We start from the raw sequence: 26849 nt of genomic DNA on the forward strand, positions 1-26849 counted from the left end.
TGGTTGAGGGGGCTGTGATGTTGCTCATGATGTAAGCTTCGATCCACTTGGAATGCGCATCTACCATTACAAGAAACATCTGTCCCATTAAGGGGCCAGCAAAGTCCAAATGTAGCCTAGACCAGGGGTAGACCGGCCACTCCCATGGGTGCAAAGGAGCTGGTGGTGGCATGTTCTGATTGGTCTGACATTGCGTGCATGATTTGTTCTCCAGATCCTGATCCATTCTTGGCCACCAGACGTAGGATCTTGCGGGGCTTTTCATCCAAAACACTCCTGGGTGAGTCTCATGAATTTCCTCCACAATCTGTGAACTGCCAGGGGAGGCACGATGACCCTCACCCCCCAGAAAATGCAACAATCCTGCAGACTCAGTTCTGTCTTGTGTTTGGCATAAGGCCTCAGTTCCTCTCCTTCCACAACTCTGGCCCAACCTTGTAAAAGAAAAGTCTTGACCTGAGACAGGACTGGGTCTCCCTCTGTCCATTGCTTGATCTGGGTCGCCTTACAGGTGTCACGGACAGCCTCTCCAATGAAAACACAGTCTCTGGAGGCACATATGTAGTAACAGATGTCTCAGGTAAAGGGAGTCGACTCAGCGCATCGGCGTTTGCATTATCCCCACCCGCTCTGTACACGATAGTATACTGCTAGGCTGACAATGTGAGAGCCCAACGCTGTATCCTGGCTGAGGCTAGTGGTGGGATGCATTTGGTCTCCCTAAAAAGGTTCATCAGTGGTTTATGGTCCATATAAATTGTGAATGCACGTCCATAGAGATATTGATGAAAATATTTGACCAGAAAAACAATGGCCAGACATTCTTTGTCTAGCTGTGAATATCCCTTCTCAGCAGCCGTCAGGGTACATGAAGCAAAACCAATAGGCTTCTCTGAACGGTCCTCCAGTACGTGTGAGAGAACTGTCCCGACTCCATAGGGTGAAGCGTCGCATGAAAGGGTGATCTCCTTGTCTGGGTCATAGTGAACGAGCAGCTTCGCTGAGTGGAGGAGTTCTTTCACTTTCTTGAAAGCTTCCTCCTCCTCTTCACCCCACCGCCACTTAGCATAATTGTGAAGCAGCTTATACAGTGGGGCCAAAACCTTTGACAGGTCCGGAGCAAACTTGCCATAATAATTCACAATGCCCAAAAATGATCTGAGTTCAGTGACGCTCTTGGGGCTTGGGGCCTCCTTCATAGCTCTCAGTTTTTCCTCCACTGGGCAAAGCCCCTCAGCTGTAATCTTGTGTCCCAGGTAGGTCACACTCGGAGCCAGGAACACACATTTTCCGCATTTCAACTGCAGCCCCGCGTCTGAAAGCCTCTTCAGCACCTGTTCTAAGTTAGCCAGATGCTCCCCCTCCATGGCTCCCGTGGTCAAAATATCATCAAGATACACTGCTACATGCAGAATCTCCTGCAGCAAAGAGTCCATTGTCCTTTGGAAAATGGCCGGGCTAGACGCCACTCCAAACGCCAGGCGATTATATTTGAATAATCCCTTCTGCGTATTGATGGTGACATACTCCTTTGAATCCTCATCGAGCACCAGCTGTTGGTAGGCGCAGCTCATGTCCAGCTTTGTGAACAGCTTACCCCCTGACAGGGTTGCAAACAGGTCATCCACCCATGGCAATGGGTACTCCTCCAGCTTAGAGACCTGATTCACCGTAAACTTGTAGTCCCCACATATCCTCACCGTTTTATCTGCCTTCAAAACTGGAACAAAAGGAGCCGCCCACCTTGAAAACTGGACGGGCTCAATGATGCCCAGCCCTTGTAAATGTACCAGCTCCGCCTCGACTTTGCCTTTCATGGCATGGGGCACCGACCTGGGCTTAAAAAACATGGTGTGGCCTCAGGGTCGACATAGAGTTTCACGATCACGCCCTTCAGTGTGCCCAGCTCATCCCTGAAAATGTCACTGTACCGCTGCAGAATGTCCTCCGTCGTGCGTGCGTGCTTAATTTCATGCCAGTTGAGCCAGATTTTGCAAAGCCAATTGCGGCTCAAAAGACTGGGCCCACTGCCCTTAGCAATCACCAGCCTGGCTTCAGCCTTCAGGCGCCCAGCTGAAATATCCACATATAACACCCCTAAATGAGGTATGGGCTGCCCTATATAGATCCTGAGTTAGAGCTTAGATGGTCTGATGGGAGGCAGGTTGGATCCCCATGTCCTCCTGTAGGTCTCTTCACTAATGACCGATGCAGTAGCCCCTGAATCAATCTCGAACTTAATGTCCTTTCCCTTGACAGTGACTGTGGCATAATATAGTTCAGGTGGTCCCTCATCCGTTTCCACCCCAAACATGTTATAGGCACTCGCTGCCTCTTCGTCTGCTTCTCCTAGGTGGTGTGTGGCTGCCTGAGTCTGTTGAGCTTTCCCCTGCCCAGGCTTAACCTTACCCTTTATGCTCCTGCACTTTTTAACTAAATGTCCCTTTTTGCTACAAGCATGACAGACAGTATCTTTGAATTTACAAACATTTGCATAGTGTGTTCCTCCACACTGAAAACATTCTACCCACTTTTCCTGTCTACCAGTCTCCCTCCTGACTTGGAGCACTGCCGCCGACTGCGACCCCCCATGTCCTTTCTGTATATCCTTGGGATTATCAGCAGTCATCTCTATGCCTTGGGCAATCTCTAGGGCTTTCTTGAAAGTCAACGTTGGGGATTCCCCCAACAAGCGGCGTTGTACAGCATTATTAATACCGCATACTAATCTATCACGGAGCATGTCATCCAACACGGCTCTGAAATCACAATGCTCCGACAGCTGCTGAAGCTCGGCCACAAAATCGCCCACAGACTGACCTGGCTTCCGGACATGGCTGTGAAACTTGAACTGTTGTACTATCACCGAAAGCTTCGGATTGCGGTGGTTCCCCAGGAGCTTGACCAGTTTGTCGTATGGAATTTCTCCTGGTTTCCGTGGTGTAGCTAAGTTCCATATCAGCTTGTACGTCTTTGCCCCACACACACTCAGGAGAACAGAGCGCTTCTTAGCCTCCTCAGTAATTCCATTAGCACAGAAAAAGTGGCCCAACCTTTCCTCGTACTCCGGCCACTCCTCGATTTGCTCGTCGAACACACCGACTGTTCCGAACGCAGCCATCCGAACACGAGGCTCCTCACCCGCTCACAGCTCCTGATCGAAAATGGGGCCGACCCGTCCACAAAACCAGTTTACCTCGTCGCCAAAAATATGTGGTAACTTCTACTTTACAAAAAGACCACTTGACAACTTGATGGCCAAAACAGCATCGTTACCTGGGATGGCAAATGATATTTACAATACAGAGGCTTCCAGGTACCTCGTGTGGCATGGGTGGAGGAACTATATACAATGCATACTGGGAGTAAAAAGAGCGTAAGTAAAGACCCCGCCAACCCCGGATCCCGCCTCTTGCTACCACAGTTTCCTGATTAGTATTAACTTACTTTTAATAATACTCACATTACAACAAATAGTCTGTCTGCTTCCACTGTCCTTGATTCATTTGAATTCACTGAGTTGTAGATTGTCATTCTTTCTGCCCAACACCACAATGGCTTGCGCACTCAATGAGATTCCATGTGAGGAAACAGTTTTATTCTTACAAACACAACAAAAACTTGTCAAACAGTCAGCAACATTATCCAACCATCCCACAGAAAAACTGAGGGGTAGGTCTGGTAACATTGTGGTTAACATAACACAGATTCAAGATTACTTAATGTCATTTCCAGTACACAAGTGTAAAAGGAGAACAAAATAATTGTTACTCTGGGCTTGATATAGCACAAAAAAATACGATAAGGTAAAGAACACAATAAATATAAACAAAGAGTTCAATTCCTGCTGGTGTCTTTTAGGAATTTGTAAGTCCCCATCTCCCCCCCCCCCCCCCCCCCCCCGTGCCTATGTATGCTTCCTCTTGGTGTTCTGGTTTCCTCCCATATTCCTAAGATGCACAATTAGGGTTAGTATGTTATGTTGGTGCCAGAAGTGTGGTGACAATTAAGTCAGTCAACCATTCACTGATTACCACGTTCAGCAGCACATGCATGGAAATCCCCAAAACTTGGGTTAAAAATAACACTTCTGATCAGTACCTCTGGCACCTGCTGGTAAAATCCACCTCACTTGGAAAAACTCAAAACTTACCCCAATAAAAGAGTTATTTGTATGGCACTACTTATTTCTTATTCATAGCCTAAAATCACATAAAATGCATATTCATTATTACCTGTTCGATTATTCTTCACATTTGCAACTTTGAAAACATTGTGTTTGTGCTATGTAGACTTCACGTAAGAAAATGTATTGGAATAATTACCCTTCCTTTTCTTCTTGGATCCAGGAACGCTGTTATTCATATTAACACTGTCAGTAAGTCTTGTGTTCTCGTTTGATGAAACTGATTGTAAATCTGATTCATTGAGTTATTTGTAAAATGGGGGGGGGGGGAAACAAAAGCAATGAGCAAAGAGATCACAATTTAAGAACGCAGAGCAGTTGCAAAATAAACAAAACCTTGATACAAACATTTTCTATACTTAATATGAACATAGCAGCTTACAAACTCAGCCTCTCAAGCCTGCTCCATCATTTAATAAAATTATTACTAACCTGTTGGTAACCTCAACCCTCCCTTCTTATCCTGGCTCCTTCCCCCTTTCCTTTCCAGTCCTTATGAAGAGTCTCAGCCTCTTTATTCCTCCCCATAGATGCTGCCTGACCTGCTGAGTTCCTCTAGCATTTTGTATGTGTTACCCTGCATTCCTGCCTACCCATTGTAACCTTTTTATCTACTTACTTTCCAAGTATCCATGTACTATTGCTTTAACAATATTCTAACACTCTGCTTTCACAACTCTTTGAGGGAGAGAGTTTCAAAGACTAACAGCCCGCTTGGGAGAGAATGTCACCTCATCTCTGACTCAGTGGGTAGACCCTCATTTTTAAATAAAGACCACTAGTTGTATATTCTTGATAAGGAATAATCTTCTCACATCCATCCTGTCAAGATCCCTTAGGATCTAAACTTCAGTGGGAACAAGCCTCACCTGTCCAATCTTTTCTTGTAAGATAACCTGCACATTCCAGGAATCAGTCTAATAAGTTTTTTCTGAACTGCTTCCAATGCATTAACATCTTTCCTTAAATAAGGGAACTAATACTGTACTCCAGATGCAATCCCACTAATGCCTTGTAGCAGAAGCGTAAAGCCCCTAATTTTCTATTCAATTTACTTGAAATAAATGACAACCTTCTGTTGACTTTTCTAATTCCTTGCTCTACTTGCAGATAAGCATTTGTGAATCATGGATTAAGACATCTGGATTCATCTGAAATCTCTCACCATTAGATAATGTTATTTTTAGATATAATAGACTATTTTACATTTTCTCACATAATACTTTATTGACAGATCTTTGCCCATTCTCTTTGTGAGTCCTTTTTGTGTTTCTCTTATATCCTCTTCACAACTCATTTCTCTACCCATCCACCTGAAATCAGCAGACCTAAGTTTGGTGTCTTCATCTTAGATAGTTATACGGTCAGTGGCCACTTTATTAGGTACATCTGTAACCCCTGCTCATTAATGCAAATATCTAATTAGCCAATCACATGGCAGCAACTCAATGCATTAAAGCATGCAGACATGGTCAAGAGGTTCAGTTGTTGTTCAGAGCAAGCATCAGAATAGGGAGGAAATGTCATCTTTGACCATGGAATGATTGTTGGTGCCAGATTGGGTGATTTGAGTATCACAGAAACTGCTGATCTCCTGGGATTTTCACACACAACAGTCTCTAGAGTTTACAGCGAATGGTGTGAAAAACAAAAAAAATGCAGTGAGTGACATTTTCCAAATGTCCTAATCTATGATTCACAAAGGCTTATTTTCAAGTAGAGCAAGTAACTAGTAAAACTAACAGAAGGTTGCAATTCATTCTGTGGTTGAAAACACCTTGTTAATGAAAGAGTTCAGAGGAGAATGGCCAGACTGGCTCAAGCTGATAGGAAGGTGACCGGAGCTCAAATAATCATGCGTTACAGCAGTGGTGTGCAGAAGAGCATCTCTGAATGTTCAACACGTCAAACCTTGAAGTGAATGGGCTACAGCAGCAGAAGACCACAAACATACACTCAGTAGCCACTTTAATACCAGAGGAAGTATCTTATCCAATCCTTTCTACCAGCCACAGAGAAGGTTCAAGGAACCGTCCCGCACCAATGAACCGAACGCTGCAGAGATGAATTAATAAACTGTTGCACCTTGCTGCTGATTTATTAGCATTTTGAATACCCACCTTCATATTTTTTAAGATGCTGATGAATTAAAAGAAGAATTGGCTGCACTAATTAAGGTGCAAGCTACGGTGGTGCTAGAAAGTTGGTGAACCCTGTAGAATTTTCTCAATTTCTGCATAAATATGGCCTACAATGTGATCAGATCTTCACCTAAGTCCTAAAACTAGATAGAGAGAATCCAATTAAATAATTAATACAAAACATTATACTTGTTGTATTATTCATTTTAGGTCATATTTATGCAGAAACAGGGAAAATTCTACAGGTTTACAAACTTTCTAGCACCACTGTGCCTCTCCACATCAACTTCTTCCAATAATTTTGTTGCTTCTTTTACCCTCTGATTAATTTGATTCTGATATGTGTCTCTATTGTGGACTGAGTGAGGAGGGGGTAGGGAGAGGGGAATCATGGTTGGAAAAAGAGGAAAGGAGAAGGGAGGGAGTGGGGAGCAACAGAGAGACATTCTGTAATGATTAGTTCACCAGATGTTTGGAATTAAATGACCTTTCCTGGTGTTTCAGGGCTGGGTGTGTCTGTACCCGCAACCCCCACCCCCCTACACACAACCTCTGCCACCTGTCCCACACCCGTCCTGTGGCAGTCCACCCTCGCCACTCCCAACACTCTTTGCTCTCACCACATTTACAATTTCACCCTTTGCTCTACATTGAGAAATACAGTACAATGCGAAAGTCTTAGGCACTGAGTTAAATATATATTTGTGTGCCTAAGACTTTTGTACAGTACAGTATATTTTCCTTAATGTTATGAGCAGAATAAGTACAAATCAAGTATATACTTTTGTTTATACAAGAACACTTCTAGTTGACTATTGGGGAAATGAGGATAGAGAAGAAGGAAATCTGTGCCTCTGTATGATCTTTTACGTCACAAGATAACACTTGTCCTGTAGCCAAGTTTATTGTTTAAATAATTTATCATTCCTTTTCCCAGTCAGTATTAGAGGAAATGCTAATTATAACATTTATAATACACTGTATAAGAGATTTATATAATATCCACCTGCACCTTCCAGAACAGGTTTTGATGTTTCCCCCTCAATATCTGATTTCTTCTTTGCCTCATTTTCGGCGTAATTGGCAATAAACTTAATCAGCTCACAAGCTCCCACACACTGCAGATTATTTCCATCCAGAAGCAGATCTCTGCAAAAGGGACAATAGAACAAGATGATGGAATGAAATTAATCATTGTGAGTCAATCATTTTACGAAACCTTGCTACTCTGTTTATATTGTCAGCAAGCCGATAAGACTATTCCAACCCTGGGCAATGTATGATTTTGGAGAATGTACTTCAAACCTGGATTGAGTTAGATTTTCTGACATTCTAAATCAACCATTGATATAATCCATGTCTAGACTCCAGCAATGCAGAGGCTGTAACTAAAGATCTGCAATTTGAGTTTAAATCCCACCACAGAAACTTGGGAGTTTATATTCATGGAATTAAGTAGCTTAGTTTCAATCGTGGGGTCTATGAAACTCTGACATAAACACCTTGTGGTCCTCCAATATCCATCAGGTTCACTAATGTCTACTTGTTTCTTTTCAGGCTATCTGTTTCTCCAAACCACAGCAATGTTAACAACATTTAAATGGACCCAGTAAGCCATTTGGAACAAAGGCAATTAGGAAAGGGAGATAAATGCCAGCCTTTCATAGACCCCGACATCCCATAGACACCAAAAGTAATTCTGCAATCTGGGAGAAAAAAAAGACATTGAACAACTTGGGAGTTGAATTTAAGGGAGGCAGAGACTCATCCAATTTAGATTGGAAGCATCATTGCTAGTTCAAAGTTCAAAGTAAATTTATTATCAATGTACATATATGTTACTTATATACAATCCTGAGATTCATTTTTTTGTGGGCAGGATGATGAACTTTGCTGCTTCTGAGACCAGGAGGATATCTGGTCTCAAGGTGGTCTTGACGACGTGCTGTGCGGAGCTGCCAGCTGTGAGCGGGTGCCAGAATCCCTGTGGGTGCCTTTAGTACATCATCCTGCTGGAGCTGACAGTGCCGTGGGAGGAGGCCCGTGAGAGGAAGCTAGCCAGATACGAGGAACTGGTCAGTGACTGTCAGAGACCGGGATGGAAGACTAAGTGCACGCTCGTTGAAGTGGGGTGCCAGGTCTTTGCTGGACAGCCTCCTCACAGAGCCCTCAGCACATTGGGCATTGCTGGTACAAGGAGGCACGGAGCCATTGGAAGCATCACTGAGGCAGCAGATAAAGCCTCTGGATGAAGAGAGCAAGTCCATGGGGATCTGAAGCACATGCTACCTGAACACAAGTTGTGGCTTGATCTACCATGGCTGGGTCACCTGGGTGAGGGTGTCTGATGTTGAAAGACCCGAAACATCTGATGACCAAAAGTTACTTCACTGATGATGTATTCAGAGTATTGTAGGAAGTATTTAAAAAAAATACTATTGAGCTAATACAAATCTAAGTACTTTTATTTCTGTTTCCCAACCACCTTGCTATTGTAACCAATATACAGTGCTTTCTAAAGTCTTGAGCACCCTAGCTACGTACATGTGCCTGAGTCTTTTGTACACTACTGCATATCAAGATCATGACTGATCCTTTACCTCAACATCCATTTTCTTGCACTATCCCCATATCCTTTGATTATTTTATTGTCCTCGAATCTATCAATGTCTGTTTTAAATGAATTCAATGACTGATTCTCTACAGCCTTCCAAGGTAGGGAATTCTTAAGATTCACCAACCACAGCATAAATATTTTTTTTCCTTATTTTGGTCCCAGTTCTTCTGAAACTGTGACCTTGGTCCTGAACTCTTCAGCCAAGGGAAGTATTCTCCGTGCCTGTAAGGAGTTTGTACATTCTCCTGTGACCAAGTAGGTTTCCTCCAGATGCTCCCATTTCCTCACACAGTCCAAAGATGTACAGGCTAGGATTAATGAGTTGTGGACTCGCTATGTTGGTAGGCAGCCCAGTGCAATCGTTGCTGATTTGATTTGACGCAAACAGCACATTTCACTGTATGTTTCAATTAATGTACTATTAATGTAAATAGGTGCTCCATGGCTGGCACGAACTTGGTGGGCTGAAGGATCTGTTCCCATGATGTGTGACTCTATGGCCCTCTCAGCAATGGGGTAGAATGTCCCTCTCATCAATGGGGTAGAATGCCCCTCTCATCAATGGGGTAGAATGCCCCCCTCATCAACGGGGCGGGGGGATGTCCCTTTCAGCAATGTGGGTGGGGGGGGGGGGGGAGAAATGTCCCTCTCAGCAATGGGGGTGGGGAAGAAATTTCCCTTGACATTACCCAATCATGCAGGCAAAATAAAACCAAGCAGAGTGAAATGAAATATTGACCTGCTAATATTGGTGTTGCTGTATCAAGAGATCTTCACTCCTTGTAAACTGGGGTTATATTCTCTCAAAGATTGAGAAAGAACTAGCCCAGTAGTCAATTAAAGCCATTGGAAAAGCCATTGCTACAGAAACACAAGAGACTCTGCAGATACTGGAAATCCAAAGCACACACACAAAATGCTGGAGGAACTCAGCAGGTCAGACAGTATCTATGGAAATGAATGAAGAGTCAATGTTTCTGGTTGAGATCCTTCTTTAGGACTGAAGTAGAAGGGGGAAGGTATCAGAATAAAAAGGTGGAGGGGGAGGGAACAATGCTAGCTGGAAGGTGATAGGTGAAGCCAGGTGGGAGGTAAAGGGCTAGAGAAGAACAAATCTGATAGGAGAGGAGAGTGGACCATCAATGGGGTAGAATGAAGGGAAGGAGGAGGGGAAGAGATAGGCAGGTGAGGAGAGGTAAAAGACCAAAGTGGGGAATAGAAGAAGAGGGGAGAGGGAGGGAAAAAACTTTTTACCAGAAGGAGAAATCAATACTCTTGCCATTGAAAGGAATATAAGGTGTTGCTTCTCCAATTTTCTTTGTTTCTTTTGGTTTGGATCAGGATGAAAGGAGAGCACTATTAACTTGAATGGAACTGGCTGGTTAGCCGGCTCTTTAAGTAAATGCACGCAAGACCAAATTGCCAAATAAGTATTATACTTTTCTTTCTACTGTTACTGTACAGAATTTCATATTTTTTCATACCCAACTATCTCAATATTCAGCAACAAGCATTAATTCAGCAACATCATAAATTAAAACAGATTTCAGCTAATTCACAGGTAGGGCACCCAAAACTATTTCTATTACTTAATGGCAGTTTTGGCCACCAGATCTCCCAAGAACGATCCACTTGTTGGTCCTAGATTACAGTAACACATGCTTAGTGTTAACAGCTGACCATTTCCCTTCAGTCCGTGGCATAGCCCTCGCAGGCCTTCATCAAGGAATCTGAAAAATAGTGAGCAAATGAACTTTTAAATTATTAGTAGCTTCAAGACATCATTAAAAACAAGAAATCAGTGTAATATCATGGATCAGCATATTCTAGATTAAAATCAGCTTTTCAATGCGAATATACCCATTACATCAGATTCAAGATTTTATCTTGTCACATTCAGTCTTAGATTTTATAATGTGTCATTAGTTCACCTAACCATTTCTTAAAAGAATGAATTAAGAATATTTTTCTTGAATGCTGAGTTGAGATTTCAATTACCAACCGATATTTGAATGATCTTTCTTTGTTTTGGCAAGCTATTTTGCGTGAAATCAGGCTGAGAGGTTAGAAAGACAAAGATAATCACTAATAAATCTACTGGCGAATTCAGAAGGAAATTCTTTACCCAGAGTGTTTAGAGTGTGGAGTGCAATACCACAACGGGTAATTGTAAAAGAAGCATTAATACATACAAAGGGGCTCTTTGAATTCCTCAAAGGGAGAAGACAGACAGTGCAGATCAGTAATAATACTGTCTTCCCCCTAACAATCATCACAGGCATTCCTCAAGGATGCACACTGTTGGCGGGATCTTTGATGGTGATGAGGAGGCTTGCGGAAGTGAGATAGATTGGCTATCTGACTGGCGTTGCAACAACAGCCCTGTACTCAACATCAGCAAGACCAAGGAATTGATAGTGGATTTCAGAAATGGGAAGTCAGAGGAAAACACACCAGTCCTAATTGAGGGGTCAGTGATGGAAAGGGTGCGATGTGATCAAGATGGTGCTAGCAAACATACCTTGGGTGACATCTTCCAGATGGTAAATCATTTCAGCTTTTCAACGTCTTGTACTTGTTATTTTAATCTTAATTTTGTTTTTGAAACTGTTGGAGTCTGTGAGTTACAGACTCTATCTCGATCGAGTGAGCTAGCACCCTGCTGTCCCTGACAAAACTCCAGGAGGGAAATGTGAGCACGAGCTACCACAAGGAGAAGGTCAGAGACGAGTCGAGGGGCCATGATTGACTACATTTCTCGCTGGTTAAAGCGTTAAGGTAGATTGAAACATTGAGGTAAATGTGGAGGAGAGCAAGTAGTCCTCGGAGAATCTGCTGGTTCGAGTCACTACCGTTGGAGCTGCTGCCATTGAGTCTCAATGCTCTCTTAGATGTTATCAAAATTCTGAGATTTATGGATTGGACTGTAGTTCAAACTAACTGTAGTTCACATTGGCTTTTTTCAGTTCTATGCTCTATTTCACGATCTGGCCCATTTTTTCTTGTTGTGGATTGGCGGGCTGGGGGGGGTTTGGATGATCTGTTAGTTTTTGTACAAGGGAGGGGTTGGGGTGTTTGGGGTTTGTGAGGTTTTGTTTCATTTTCCTTTTGTGAGGAGTGGGGGATTGGCGTCTTTCTTTCAACTGCTTATATGGTTTTCTGTATTCTATGGCTATCTGGAGAAGACAAATTTCAGACTTGTATTTTGCATACATACTTTGATAATAAAATGAACCCTTGAACCTTTTGAGCATCTTCAAGTTCCTGTGCTTCAACATCTCAGATGATCTGTCCTGGGGCAAACACATTGAGGCATCATGAAGAAGGTACGTTAGCAGCTCCACTTCCTTAGGAGTTTGAGGAGATTTGATATGTCACCAAAGACTCTTGCAAATTTCTACAGATGTCTGGTGGACGGCATTCCGTCTGGAATAATCACTGCCTGGTGTGGAGGTTCCAATGAGCAGGATCAAAAGAAACTGCAAAGATTTGTAGATTTGGCCAGCTCCATCATGTGCACAACCCCACCAACAAGGGCAATTCAAGAAGTGATGCCCCAAGTAGGTGGCATCCATCATTAAGGACCCTTATGTGCCCTTTTCTTATTACTGCCATTGGGGAGGAGCTACAGGAGACCGAAGACCCAGATTCAATGTTTTAACCAGCTTCTTCCCTTTCGCTATCAGATTTCTGAACAGTCCATGAACCCATGAACACTGGTTTACTACTCTTCCTTTGCACTATTTATGTACTGTATTCATTGAACGTGGTAATTCTATGTCTTGTACTGTACCACTTTAACAAAACAACCAGTTTCATGACTTACTGTATGTCCGTGACAATGAACCTGATTCTGATTCTGAATTTAGATAACCATGAGGGAGAGAGGAGTAGAAAGACTTGTTGATCACTAAAGATGGAAAGAAGAATAGGACCAATGCCTTCGGGTAACACACTGTAAATTTAGTTGCCTGCAACATACATTTCAGCTGGCTAGTTACAGGCTCCCAGCATTTGAGATTTTAACATCTGCATTAGTTTTCTTCTATAGTCTTAAGAATTAATAAGTTTTGTAAATAATAAAGGTCATTTTTTTCCTTGGAATGGGCACATTACTAATGTAGGGCTGCTGATAAATAACTTTTCCTAGAGCAATTTTCAGAAATGTAAAATAAACTTCACAGATATTATAGAAATTTTTTCAATTACTATAAAGTCATTAATGGAAAGGCACAGGTCATTTGGCATGTGTCTGTGCCAGTGTTTATAATGAGCATAAGCAACAGAGTACCTTTAGCCCGACTGGGAATGAATTTCAAGATTTTATACACCTCTATAACATCATCATTCATTCTCTCACATTTCAATGAATAGTCTAACCTGCCCAACTTCTCTCTATAATCCAGTTTCTGAAGTCCTGGAAACATCCTTGTAAATCTCCTCTATGCTTTTCCAGCTTATTGGAATTCGTTGTGGGTTGGGGGCTGGTCCTTCCTGTCAGTGCTTCCCTCCTGTGTTCGCTCAGTGGCAGACTTGAGCTATTTTTTGAGACTTGGGCTATTTTTTTTTGTATGTTTCTTTTCTGATGTTGTAACTGTATGTACTATTTGCGCTCCTTGCAGTGTTCTCTTGGTAACGTGGTTTGCACTTGACCCTGGAGGAACGCTGAATCATTTGGCTATATTCATGAATAGCTGAATGATAATTAACTTGAACTTGAACGTTCCAGTCCCTCGAGTCTAGACCTCACTGATGCCTTGTACAGTGTTGTTGGAAAGGGAGTTCCAGCATTTAGGCCTCTGTAATCTACAAGGACCAGGGTTCCCAATACACTTGACCACTGCTACACTATGATTAGGAATGCCTACCATTCCATGCCTAGACCGCATCTCTGGAAATTTGATCACATGGCTAACCACCCTACCAGAATTCAGGCATAGGCTAAAGAGCAGGACTCCAGAGATAAGGACAACAAAAAGGCAGAGGAGCGGGGTTGTTTCGAGACGGTGGACTCAGCCGTGTTCAACGACTCATAAGAGGATCTGAACCACTTTATAAAAATCAGACTCTATAAAAACAATCGTAGACAAGTGTGTCCTCACAAAACCATTCAGAGTCTTCCCCAACCATGAGATCTGCAATCTGCTGAGGGCCAGATCAGTGGCACTTAGGTCTGGTGACCAAGTAAAATACAAGAGGTCCAGGTACGAGCTCCAGAAATCTATTTCACATGCAAAGTGGCAATTCCAGGCCAAACTTGAATCACTGAAGGATGCTCGACAGCTATGGCAGGGCTTAGACGCTACCACCTCCTACAAAGTGAAACTAAGCGACATAGCTGACAACAAGGCTTCATTCCCAGATGAACTCAATGCCTTTTATGCTTGCTTTGACTATCAAAACATGGAGGCACCTTCACAAACTTCCACAGCTCCCAATGACTGTGATTTCAGTCTCTAAGGCCAACGTGAGAGCATCCTTCATGAGGAGAACCCACAGAAAGTAGCCAGCCCAGACGAGTTACTAGTCGAGTGCTAAAGACCTGTGCCGATCAAATGGCTGGAGTGTTCACTGGTATCTTTAACTTCTTGCTTCAGCAGTTTGAGGTAACCACCTGCTCCAAGAAGGCTTTGATTATACCAGTGCCTAAGAATAATGTCATAACCTGCCTCAATGAGTATCATCCAGTAACATTTACATCAACAGTGATGAAGTGCTTTGAGAAGTTAGTGATGAAACATATCAAATTCTGTCACAATGTGTGATGGCAATATAGAGACAGCAACTAGAACTTATTCATTGGTACGTAGACTTTGAAAAACTCAGAATGTTGACAAGAAAAGTTTAGAATGTGGACTTGGAGTGTGGACTTGAGAAACTCGGAATATCGGCTTGGAGCATAGACTTGATAAAACTCAGAATGTAGACTAGAGACACTCAGAAAGTAGGCTCAGATTGTGGACTTCACCTATTCTCAAGTCTAGGTTTCAAGTCTACATTCCAAGTGTCTACGTTCTGAATTTCTCCAGTATATGGTATTCTCACCAGAGGCTGACTGATGTCAAAACACTGCTGTTCAATCTGCATTGAGTTCATTACTTGGCAGGGTCCGTCTGTCATGATGTGCGCTGGCAATGTTGGAATGCAAGTGTGGAGGAAAGACAGACTCCAACGTTGAAGCAATGACAAGAGTTTATTCATAAGAATTTCAACAGAATATAGGTGGCTCAGCTAAGCGACACCATGAGACGTAACATTCTTAAAACTAAGATCATGGAATTAGCGCTAATCGAGGTTGTGGTACATATTGATATCAGTAGTAAAAAGGAGGAAGTCCTGAAAATAGACTACAGGGAGTTAGGGAGAATGCTGAGAAGCAGGACCTCAAAGGTAGGAATCTCGGGATTACTGCCTGTGCCTCTCGACAGTGAGTATAGGAATAAAGTGAGGTGGAGGATGAATGCGTGGCTGAGGGATTGGAGCAAGGGGCAGGGATTCAGGTTTCTGGATCATTGGGGCCTCTATTGGGGCAGGTGTGACCTATACAAAAATGATGGGTTGCACTTGAATCCGAGGGGGCCAATATCCTGGCGGGGAGGTTTGCTACAGCTATAGGGGAGAGTTTAAACTAGAATTGCTGGGGGGTGAAAAACAAACTGAAGAGATGGAGGAAGAGGCAGTTGGCTCACAAATAGTGAAAGCTTGTGTACAGTGTGAGAGGGAGGATAGGCAGGTGATAAAGAAGGGATACACTCAGACCGATAGTTTTGAGATGTGTCTATGAGCTTAGAGCATGGATCAGTAATTGGAGCTATAATGTTGTGGCCATTACAAAGACTTGGTTGGCTCAAGGGCAAGAGGTGGGGGCGTGGCACTGTTGATCAGAGATAGTGTCACGACTGCAGAAAAGGAGTCATGAAGGGTTTGTCTATGGAGTCTCTGTGGGTGTAAGTTAGGAACAGGAAGTGGTCAATAACTCTACTGGGTGTTTTTTATAGACCACCCAATAGTAACAGGGACAATGAGGAGCAGATAGGGAGACAAATTCTGGAAAGGAGTAATAATAACAGGGTTGTCGTGGTGAGAGATTTTAATTCCCAAATATTGATTGGCATCCCCCTAGAGCAATATGCAGATAAGCCTACAAGAGAAGAGGCTGTACTTGATCTGGTATCGGAAAGTGAATCTGGACAGGTGTCAGGTCTCTCAGAGGGAGAGCATTTTGTAGATAGTGATTACAATTCTATCTCCCTTACCATAGCACTGGAGAGAGATAGGAACAGACAAATTAGGGAAGTGTTTAATTGGAGTAAGGGGAAATATAAGGCTATCAGGCAGGAACTTGGAAGCATAAACTGGGAACAGATATTCTCAGGGAAATGTATGGCAGAAATGTGGCAAATGTTCAGAGGATATTTGTGTGGAGTTCTGCATAGGTATGTTCCAAAGAGACAGGGAAAGGATGGTTGGCTACAGGAACTGTAGTGTACAAAGGTTGTTGTAAATCTAGTTAAGAAGGAAAGAAGAGCTTACGAAAGGTTCAAAAAACTAGGTAATGATAGAGATCTAGAAGATTGTAAGGCTAGCAGGAAGGAGCTTAAGAATAAAACTAGGAGAGCCCAAAGGGGCCAAGAGAAGGCCTTGGTGGGCAGGATTAAGGAAAACCCCAAGGCATTCTACAAGTATGTGAAGAGCAAGAGGATAAGATGTGAGAGAATAGGACCAATCAAGTGTGACAGTGGAAAAGTGTGTATGGAATCGGAGGAGATAGCAGAGGTCCTGAATGAATACTATGCTTCATACTAGGAAAAGGATCTTGGCAATTGTAGGGATGACTACAGCGGACTGAAAAGCTTGAGCATATAGACATGAAGAAAGAGGATGTGCTGGAGCTTTTGGAAAGCATCAAGTTGGATAAATCACCGGGACCGGACAAGATATACTCCCAGGCTACTGTGGGAGGCGAGGGAGGAGATTGCTGAGCCTCTGGCAATGATCTTTGCATTATCAATGGGGGCAGGAGAGGTTCTGGAAGATTGGAGGGTTGTGGATGTTGTTCCCTTATTCAAGAAAGGGAGAAGAGATAGCCCAGGAAATTATAGACCAGTGGGTCTTACTGATGTGGTTGGTAAGTTGATGTAGAAGATCCTGAGAGGCAGGATTTCTGAATATTTGGAAAGGTATAATATGATTAAGAATAGTCAGCATGGCTTTGTCAAAGGCAGGTTGTGCCTTACGAGCCTGATTGAATTTTTTGAGGATGTAACTAAACACATTGATGAAGGAAGAGCAGTAGATGTAGTGTATATGGATTTCAGCAAGGCATTTGATAAGACTTATTGAGAAAGTAAGGAGGCATGGGATCCAAGGATACATTGCTTTGTGGATCCAGAATTGGCTTGCCCACGGAATGCAAAGGGTGGTTGTACACAGGTCATATTCTGCATGGGGATCGGTGACCAGTGGTGTGCCTCGGGGATCTGTTCTGGGACCCTTACTCTTCATGATTTTTATAACTGACCTGAATGAGGAAGTGGAGGGATGTGTTAGTAAATTTGCTGATGACACAAAGGTTGGGGGTGTTGTGGATAAAATGGAGGGCTGTCAGACGTTACAGTGAGACATAGATAGGATACAAAACTGGGCTGAGAAGTGGCAGATGGAGCTCAACCCAGACAAGTGTGAGGTGGTTCATTTTGGTAGGTCAAATATGATGGCAGAATATAGTATTAATGGAAAGACTCTTGGCAGTGTGGAGGATCAGAGGGATCTTAGGGTCCGAGTCCATAGGACACTCAAGGCTACTATGCAGGTTGACTCTGTGGTTATGAAGGCATATGGTGCATTGGATTTCATCAATGGTGGGATTGAGTTTAAGAGCCGAGAGGTAATGTTGCAGCTATATAGGACCCTGGTCAGACCCCACTTGGAGTACTGTGCTCAGTTCTGGTCACCACACTACAGGAAGGACGTGGAAACCATAGAAAGGATGCAGATGAGATTTACAAGGATGTTGCCAGGATTGGAGAGCATGCCTTTTGAGAATAGGTTGAATGAACTTGACCTTTTCTCCTTGGAGCGACGGAGGATGAGAGGTGACCTGATAGAGGTGTATAAGATGATGAGAGGCATTGGTCGTGTGGATAGTCAGAGGCTTTTTCCCAGGGATGAAATGGCTACCATGAGAGGGCACAGTTTTAAGGTGCTTGGAAGTAGGTACAGAGGAGATGTCAGGGGTAAGTTTTTTTACACAGAGGTTGGTAAGTGCATTGAATGGGCTGCCAGTGATGGTGGTGGAGGTGGATACGATAGTGTCTTTTAAGAGATTCATGGATAGGTACATGGAGCTTAGAAAAATAGAGGGCTATGGGTAACCCTAGGTAATTTCTATAGTAAGGACATGTTTGGCACAGCTTTGTGGGCCGAAGGGCCTGTATTGTGCGGTAGGCTTTCTATGTTCTATGTTTCTAAAAGCTCATGATGTGTCCAACACTTAATATTTAATGTTTCTGCTTTCTGAGTAGTATTTCCGCACCAAATCCTTGAAAGAAGCATTTCCATATTGTAACAGACAGGAAGTTATCATACGCACACAAATTCTACAAAACGGTGTACAGTATTACACACATGGACTGAACAGTGCCATGGGAAACAACTGCTTCTAGGTAAAGGGATCTTGGCAATAACGTCAAGGGTTAGTTACATCTGAGAATATGGAGGGGATCCATAAATGCCCTTTTGGTGGGTGTACTGTACAAGTTCAAGTTCAGTTCTTTGTCATTCACCCATACACATGTGTACCACTAAACAAAACATCATTCCACTGGGGCCAAGGTGCACATCACAGTACATACACATGGCACATAAAGTAATATTACCGCAAATAAATTAACAAATAATAAGGCCCATTTATGACACAAGTTAAAAAGTCAACAGTATAACAGTAGTGGTATGATGAGACCTTGGTGCTGGCTGGGAGTTCAGTACCTTTACGGCCTGGGGGAAGAAGCAGTTTCCCATCCTAACAGTTCTTGTCTTAATGCTGTGGTACCTCCTGCCTGATGGTAGGGGACCAAACAGACAGTTGGACGGTTGGGGGGATCACGGACAACGCGAAGGGCCCTGCGTACACAGTTAATGGGTGGGAGAGAGACCCTGATGTTCCTCTCAGCAGACCTCGCAATCCTTTGCAGGGACTTGCGGTCAGATGCCTTGCAATTCCCACTCCAGATGGTGATGCAGCTGGTCTGGTCACTCTGGATAGTGCTCCTGTAAAAACTGGTTAGAATGGGGACAAACAGTGGAATTTGAGGTAATTGAGTTTTCTAGCCCCTTTTTCACCTTGTTCCTGAAAAGGCCCAAACACCGTAATTTCTAACAAACTCATACCTCACATGCTTCAACCGGGTTCTTGTAGCGATGGGTTACTTGTAGGGATTTACAAGTTGGACAAATGGACAGCATTACCTTGTCTTTAACAACAACACTGGGGTCACTAGAGGAGAAAAGGCGTTCTCTTCTGTAAACTGACCTTTCACGTATTATAATACAAGGGGTTGGGGCCTCGCGACTTAATGCTGCATTCCACTTCAGGTGAGTAGTGAAGGTGATATTCAACTTCCTATTGTGAGCCTTTGCAATGATGGCACAACACTCTGAATTAAATGTACAAAAGCATTTTTATAAAATTATACTTCAATACTAGAGGTTGTATACTTACTCATTGTAATCCAGAACAATGCAAGTCAACACACTAAAATTGAGAGATTTCCCAAGCCTTTCAATTGACCAGGTATCAATTCCACAATCCAACAGTTCAATTTTGGAAAATGGATAAGATGTCCGTCCACGGAGTTCGAGAATTATTGCCTATGTGGTCACAAACAGCCCCAGATAAAACAAGCCGGCATGACTAATATGAAAACATTATATAAATCTAAAATATCACTGTAGCTTTTTCACACAGTGCAGATTTCAGGAAGACACTGGCCAGTGCACAACCCAACCACATGAAAGGCAGGGCTTCATGCCCTGTCGCTTCCCAACTTCCCAATTTCTTGAGAGAAGCATAAAGATACAAGCATATGAATGATACTGGAACAGCAATACTAGGTAGAATAATGCTCTTTCACTCCTTTGTGTGATCAGAATGCTCCCAAGAGAGGGGCAGTGCTGCCTGATATAAAGACATGGGAAATTAGTTCCAATGCAGAGTACCATACCTCAAGCCAGTCCCACTATCAAGGCTGATCTACTTACTGCAGCCTCAAGTTCATTTTCCAAAGTTCAAAAGTTCAAAGCAAATTTATTATCAATTAGGAATATGTTACCATATATTATCTTCAGATTCATTTTCCTGCAGGCATTTACAGGGAACAAAAGAAATACAATACAATATTTTGCATAAACAAGAGACTGACAAATACTAATGGCAAAGAAGACAGTCTGGGCAGATAAAAATAGTACCGAGAACATAAATTGCAAAGAGTCCTTGCAAAGTCAGTTTGTAGAATCTTCAGAGCAGTGGTGAATGAAGTTATCCACACTGGTTCAGGATAATAACTATTTCTGGGATCTAGGGCTTCTGTACCTCCTGCCTGATAGTAGCAATAAGAAGAGAGAGCATGCTTGGGTGGTGGGGGTCTTTGATGATGGATGCTGCTTTCCTGTAGCAGCACTCCACTGTGGGGTGGGTTCTGCCTGGGACGAACTGGGCTATATCCACCTCTTTCTGTAGCCTTTTCAGTTCCCGGGCATTGGTGCTTCCATGCCAGGCTGTGATGCAACCAGCTGTGATCCACTATGGATCTATACAAGTTATAGAACTTCAATGGAAGTTTGTCGAAGTTTTGGTAACATGCCAAATGTACACAGACTTCTAGGAAAGTAGAGGCACCACCATGCCTTCTTTGTGATAATGAAATTCACAGAGAGCTCCCCCCAAAATCTTAATGCACTCAACAATTAGACATTCATAGCCTTTGGAACAGAAAATTGTGATGAGCCACGATACCTATTACCTACGAGGCTGATCATTTTCCTATAGAGCAGGGGTTCCCAACCTTTTTTATGCCATAAACCCTTACCAATAACCAAGGGGTCCATGGACACCAGGTTGGAAACCCCTGCCTTAGATAATGAACCATAGCATCTATCTATTCAGTCAGAGGAAATAACCTTTGAGTATCACCCTACGTAACACAGTCATTTCTCACCAGATCTAAAGGACTGAAACATTCTCTCTCTCTCTCCCCACCTTCTCACCACCCCCCCCCCCCCCATATCATAACACCCTCATTCCAGAGCTTAGTTACATCATCTCCAGAAAGGAGCATCCTTCACAGCCAGGACATCATGCCCACTCACCTCCGAAACATCACTTCTGCACTTCTTGGGAGAGGCCAGAAGAGAAGAGGCCCATGGAGGATAATGGAAAAGCGGCACAAGGTGGAATAATGCTCTCGGACTCTCCCCACGATCGGAACGTTTCCGAGAGATGAACAATGTTGTTAATATGACAGCGTTCTGTCCCGCCACCGTCATGGCTGATCCATTTACCGCAGCCTCAAGTTAATTTTCCAAAGTTGAAAAACTCTAAGTACATTAATTATCAAACTGCACATAGGCGTACCATATATTACCTTAGGATTCACATTTCTGCAGGCATTCAGAGGAATAAAGAAATAGCATGCAGTTTTAGAAAAATTATATTTAAAACTATATATAAAATAGACAAAGGCTAACAAAGATAACACTCTATCTCCGAGATTTAGTTGCATTAGCTCCAGAAAAGGGCTTCCTTCCACAGATTTGGAGTGCAACAGTTACTCCAGCATTGATCTTATCACAGCACTGCATCACGGCAACAAAACTTATTTCCCCTCTGTGCTCAAATCCCCTTGCAATAAAACCTTAATTCTTTACATATTTGCTCTCTGTGATTCCTGTATAAGGACAACAAAACCCTCTGAGCATCGGTGCAAAATAGTGTGGAAAATTATTCAGTTTTTCTATTGTTCCTAAAAATTATCCTTGCACTTTGACATTCCATTCCAGAAGCCAGCTTTTCAGCATCTCTCTATCAGCTGCAATCTGGTAACAGTCTGCCACCAGGAAATAAACCAGTTATTCCCACTGTGTTTCCTGATCTTTAAATTATTCTTCTTGGGGTTAATATTGTCCCAGCCCTCTGAGGTTTTATTCTGTAATAGAAACTTCTGGTAATGGCATGTTCTTACTTGCTTGAAAATCCAAAAGAATACGGTTTGGCTGGTTAACACTTCTAAAAATAAACCAATAGATTTCTCTTTCATCTAACCACTCTGACTATCCACTACCATGGGATTTTTTTTTTAAACTGGCACTTCTGCCATTCCCTTACTAATTTATTCCAGAATTTTGCCAACAAAAGGAATTTGCCTACATGGCCTGTAGTTGCCTTAAACGTGGAACACAGAACAGGATGGCACAGAAACATGCCATTCAGCCCCCAGTGTCTATCACAACTACATGATAGACTGTCGAACGGCACAGCTGCTTGCAAGTGCACATATCTCCCAATTTCCTCCTACTGATGTGCTTCTTAAACACTTGCCCCCTCACCTCCAGGCACCTACCACCCTCTCCGTAAAAAAACCTGCCTCAGAAACCACCTTCAAACTCTCACCTTCCCACCTTAAGCTAAGCTCCCATTTCCACTTTGGGGGAGCTCTGACTATCTAACCTTCGTTCTTTTCCATCTTCCTCGTGTGATGAAACACGAAGCTGCAAATGCTGGAAGTCTGGAGCTACACACAAGATGTTGGAGGAACTCAGCAAGTCAGGAGATATTCATCCTTCGTTTTTCCTGATTCCACCAGCCCCTTCACCCCCCTCTCCTACTCCTCCACCCTCTCTGTTTGCCCATCACCTACATTCCTCCTTCCAGTTCCCTTCTTCACCTCCTTCCCTTTATTTTATGGTCCACTGTCCTTTCCTATCAGATTCCATCTTCCTCAGTCCTTTGTCACTTCCATCTATCAACCCCCAGATTCCTACATCATTCCCATTCTCCCTCTCTGTTATATTCCAATCTTCCCCCTCTCACGTGGATGTACTGATCACCTGCCAGCTCTTATTTCAACCCTCCCCCATGCCATTTTGTACTGGCTATCTCCCCTCTTGATTTCCAGTCCGAATGTCGGGTCTCAACCTGAAGCATTGACTGTCTATTTCCTACCGCAGATGCTGACTGACCCGCTGGACTCCTCTAGAGCTCTGCGTGTTGCTGCTGATCAAGAGTGGTGTTAACATCTGCTATTTGGATTGCTTCAAGGCATTCTGAAAGATCTCCACCAAAGCATCCACTGCTTTCTCAGACCAGTCCCCAAGAGGAGGCCAGTCAGCCCTTTGATTCAATGCAATCCCATTATTCCAAAGCAAACACCTCTTTCCCTGTAACCGCTCCTGCTCTTGTAACCTCATTACCAGCCCTGATTTGACTCCTACTCGCCCTCTCTGAGTGGCAGGGTGTAGATACGCCTGTACCAAAGGAGGTGTAAGGCGCTCCTTCCCTCCGCTAGGCTGCAGGTGTAGCACTTGCTTAGCTACCTTCCTCCCCACCCTCCCCCGATCATGGTGGATGGTTGTATGAGCAGCTGGTGCATATCACAAGTCCTGGTTATGCGCCCACTGAAGCCTGACAGACAATCACATGAAGAGTATTGATAATGGCTGGCATCACCCATCTTGTAAAGACACTGCCCAGATGAAGGCAATGGCAAACCACTTCTGTAGAAAGATTTGCCAAGAACAATTATGATCATAGACCATGATTGTCCATGTCTTATGACAGGGCACATAATGATGACAGTGATGAATGGATCTGAAAACCAAGGTCAAGGCTGTAGATTGTGGGAGGAAAACTGGAGCACCTGGGGTAAACTTATCTATCCTCCTCCCCCCTGCTCTGCCTCGATCACAGACCGAGGCAATGAGGACTGCAGATGGTAGAATGTGATTGGAGAGGAAGCAAATCAGGAGATGGTGAAAACAGTGGGAACAGTAGAGTGTGGGGACTCTCTGGGAGGGGTGTGTGGGTAATAGAGCAGGGTAACGGATACACAATGCTGGAAGAACTCAGAAGGTCAAGCATAATCTATGTAGAGCAGGAATGCTAACCTTTTTATGCCATGGACTCCTGCCATTAACTGAATAGTTCATAGACCACAGGTTTGGAACCCCTAATGTAGAGGAATAAGGAACTGATATTTTGAGCCAAGACACTTCATCATGTTTGGCCAAAATAGGTTAATGGGAGTGGAGGTGCTGGGCTGCGTGTAGGAGAAACTGGTAGATCAGAAGGAGAGAGAAAAGGGACAGAGGTGGAGAAGGTTACCTTAAATTGGAGAATTCAGGCATATAAAATTATAACATGTCATTTAATGTCTTTCTCCCAGGGCAGCAGTGGCTAATACCAGAGTTGTTAAGGCGAGTGGAGGGAAGTTTAAGGGAGATGTCAGAGATCAGTTTTTATATAGAGAGTATATTTTTGCAGTTATTTCTTGCACTTATAATAATACAATCACTGACCAAGTCAAATAGTGGTTCAGCTCCTTCTTAAATCATCCAGCATATTGTTCCTAGTTTTTGAATTGAGAGTTTATACATGAGAGTTGTTGTTTCTTAAATCCTGCTTGATATCTTGGGTTGGCTGGACAAAACTAAACACAGCAGGCAAACAGCTTCTGATGCTCAATAAACTCACTGTAACATCTATGCCCAGAACATGAGCAAATTCGTGAATATAATTAGAATTTAGCAAGGTATGGAATCAACTGGAGTAAGGACAAATATCACACATCAGAATTTTCAGTATTTATTGCTTATGTAACTGGGTGACCATTGAATGCTATTCATTATCGTTAAAACGTATACTTAGGCATTCATCCGGGTAATGCTAGAATAGTTGTCTGTGCCTTTAAGTGGAGATGGTGACATCATTACGCACGCACGGGATAGCGGGGAGACCATTTTGCTTTCTGCTGCCGAAGCTGGTAGGGCGGTGGAATCAAGTACCTCCCCCCCCCACCCCCAGAGGTACTGGGCTGTGTAAGGAAAGGTGAGCATTAATTTACAATATCCATGTGAATTCGTTTATGCTTGTTGGCGAATCGAGAATATTGGTAATTTGACATGTTTTACATGTGGATGCTTTAGATTTTCACGAGTAAAGAACTCGACATTGGATAGTGTGGCTTGCAAAGTTCCTCACCGGCCAAGTAGGTCAGTCTTCCTGTAATTTAACTACCAGGCGATATCTTGTAAAAGTTGTGCTGAAGTGTACCTTTTGTCTAACTTTATTGTATCATGACTGATTGTGCACGTAACAGCATAACGTGAATGTTTAGTCTCCGTTTGGGGGGGTCAGCATGTGTGTACTAAAAAGTAGTAGACATCTTAGATGAGATGTACTCGCTTACATTTTTCACTGCTATGTGTAAGATACAGGGTTGGGAGGATTCTGATGTTGTTTGTATTGTGTTCCTTCAGAATTGCCACTACTGTATTAGTACTGTATCAGTTTTGTGTGATTTTCTTTGTATTTTTATACTGCATATGCAATTGGTCGATACACAGTGTGTGGATTGAAGGTTAAACAGAGATTGTAACAGCAGGACCTGATTGTAAAGTCGTTCGTTTTGTTTTAAGACCCTCTTCTGGTACTTAAACATCTAAAACAGATAAAGGAATTAAAACCCGAAAAAGTAGTTGTCCTGAGTGTGTAATTTTCCCCAGACTACAACACTTTAAATGATGAAAAATACAGCTTAGGAAACTTAACACTGCCACAGACATTTCCCCACTCATTGAAGTTCTCAATTCTGTCTGAGTTTTTTTCCAGCAGCTTTCCTGTTTAAAATAATTTAAAATTTGCACCAAATTATCAAAATGTTAAAGAGAAGGGATTAAAAGGAGCCCTGTCTCTGAGTGAAGAGGCCAATAACCAGAGAGCACTGATTGAAGCAAGTTTTTGTTTTCACTCAGATTAGATTTGGCAACTGTTGAATAATTCAATCCAACATTTATCTGATTTTGTTTATCTGACATTCATTACACACTAGATACTATAAAGCATTAGAATCCTTTTTGACATTTATTGTTTTAAGGGAAAGCTGTGAATGTGGCTTTGGAGGTTACAATGAAACAATGTTTTTCTCCAGGGTCAAGTTTTCCCCTTGGGCTCATCAGCAGCACCACAGTGGATTGAATCCTTTTAAAACGAGGTGGGATTGAGGTTTGGGAAACACAAGTGATGCAGCAAGAGATCTTGTTTCAAGCATTTAAACCGTACCAACAGGCAGAGGTTACAAGTTATCGTGATGAATTTAAGTTAAGATTTTGCCTTCAGGAAGCTCAAATTTAATATAGCCAAGCCATCTCTAATGGGTTCCCACCACCAACACATCTTTTCCTCCCACCCACTTTCCACAGGGACTCTTTTGTCCATTTGTCCCTCCCCACTGATCTCCCTCCTGGCACTTATCCTTGCAAGTGGAACAAGTGCCACACCTGCCCCTACACTTCCTCCCTCACTACCATTAAGGACCCTAAACAGTCCTTCCAGGTGAAACGACACTTCACCAGTGAGTCTGTTGGGGTCATGTACTGTATCCTGTGCTCCCGGTGTTGCCTCCTGTGATTCGGTGAGACTCAACATACTGTAGATTGGGAGACCACCTCGCCGAGCACCTACTCTCCGCTCCCCCAAGAAAGCGGGAACTCCCAGTAGCCACCCATTTCAATTCTACTTCCCATTCCCATTCTGACATGTCAGTCCATGGCCTCCTCTACTGCCACGATGAGGCCACACTCAGGTTGGTGGAGCACCGCCTTGTATTCCGCCCAGGCAGCCTCCAACCTGAAG

General features: G+C 43.2%; 1 protein-coding gene across 1 annotated transcript in view; it reads right to left on the bottom strand.

Annotated features, from left to right (window-relative positions):
* Positions 1-26849, bottom strand: part of LOC140724424 (uncharacterized) — a 145168-nt gene that overhangs the window by 45854 nt on the left and 72465 nt on the right. The window contains exons 4-7 of the mRNA XM_073038875.1: positions 19665-19813; positions 10534-10674; positions 7334-7476; positions 4326-4418 (exon numbers count right to left, since the gene is read on the bottom strand). Of these exons, the coding sequence (XP_072894976.1) occupies positions 4326-4418; positions 7334-7476; positions 10534-10674; positions 19665-19813 (526 nt within the window). The remainder of the gene's footprint in view (positions 1-4325; positions 4419-7333; positions 7477-10533; positions 10675-19664; positions 19814-26849) is intronic.

Source organism: Hemitrygon akajei, chromosome 3 (assembly GCF_048418815.1).
Source record: "Hemitrygon akajei chromosome 3, sHemAka1.3, whole genome shotgun sequence".
NCBI lineage: Eukaryota > Metazoa > Chordata > Chondrichthyes > Myliobatiformes > Dasyatidae > Hemitrygon > Hemitrygon akajei.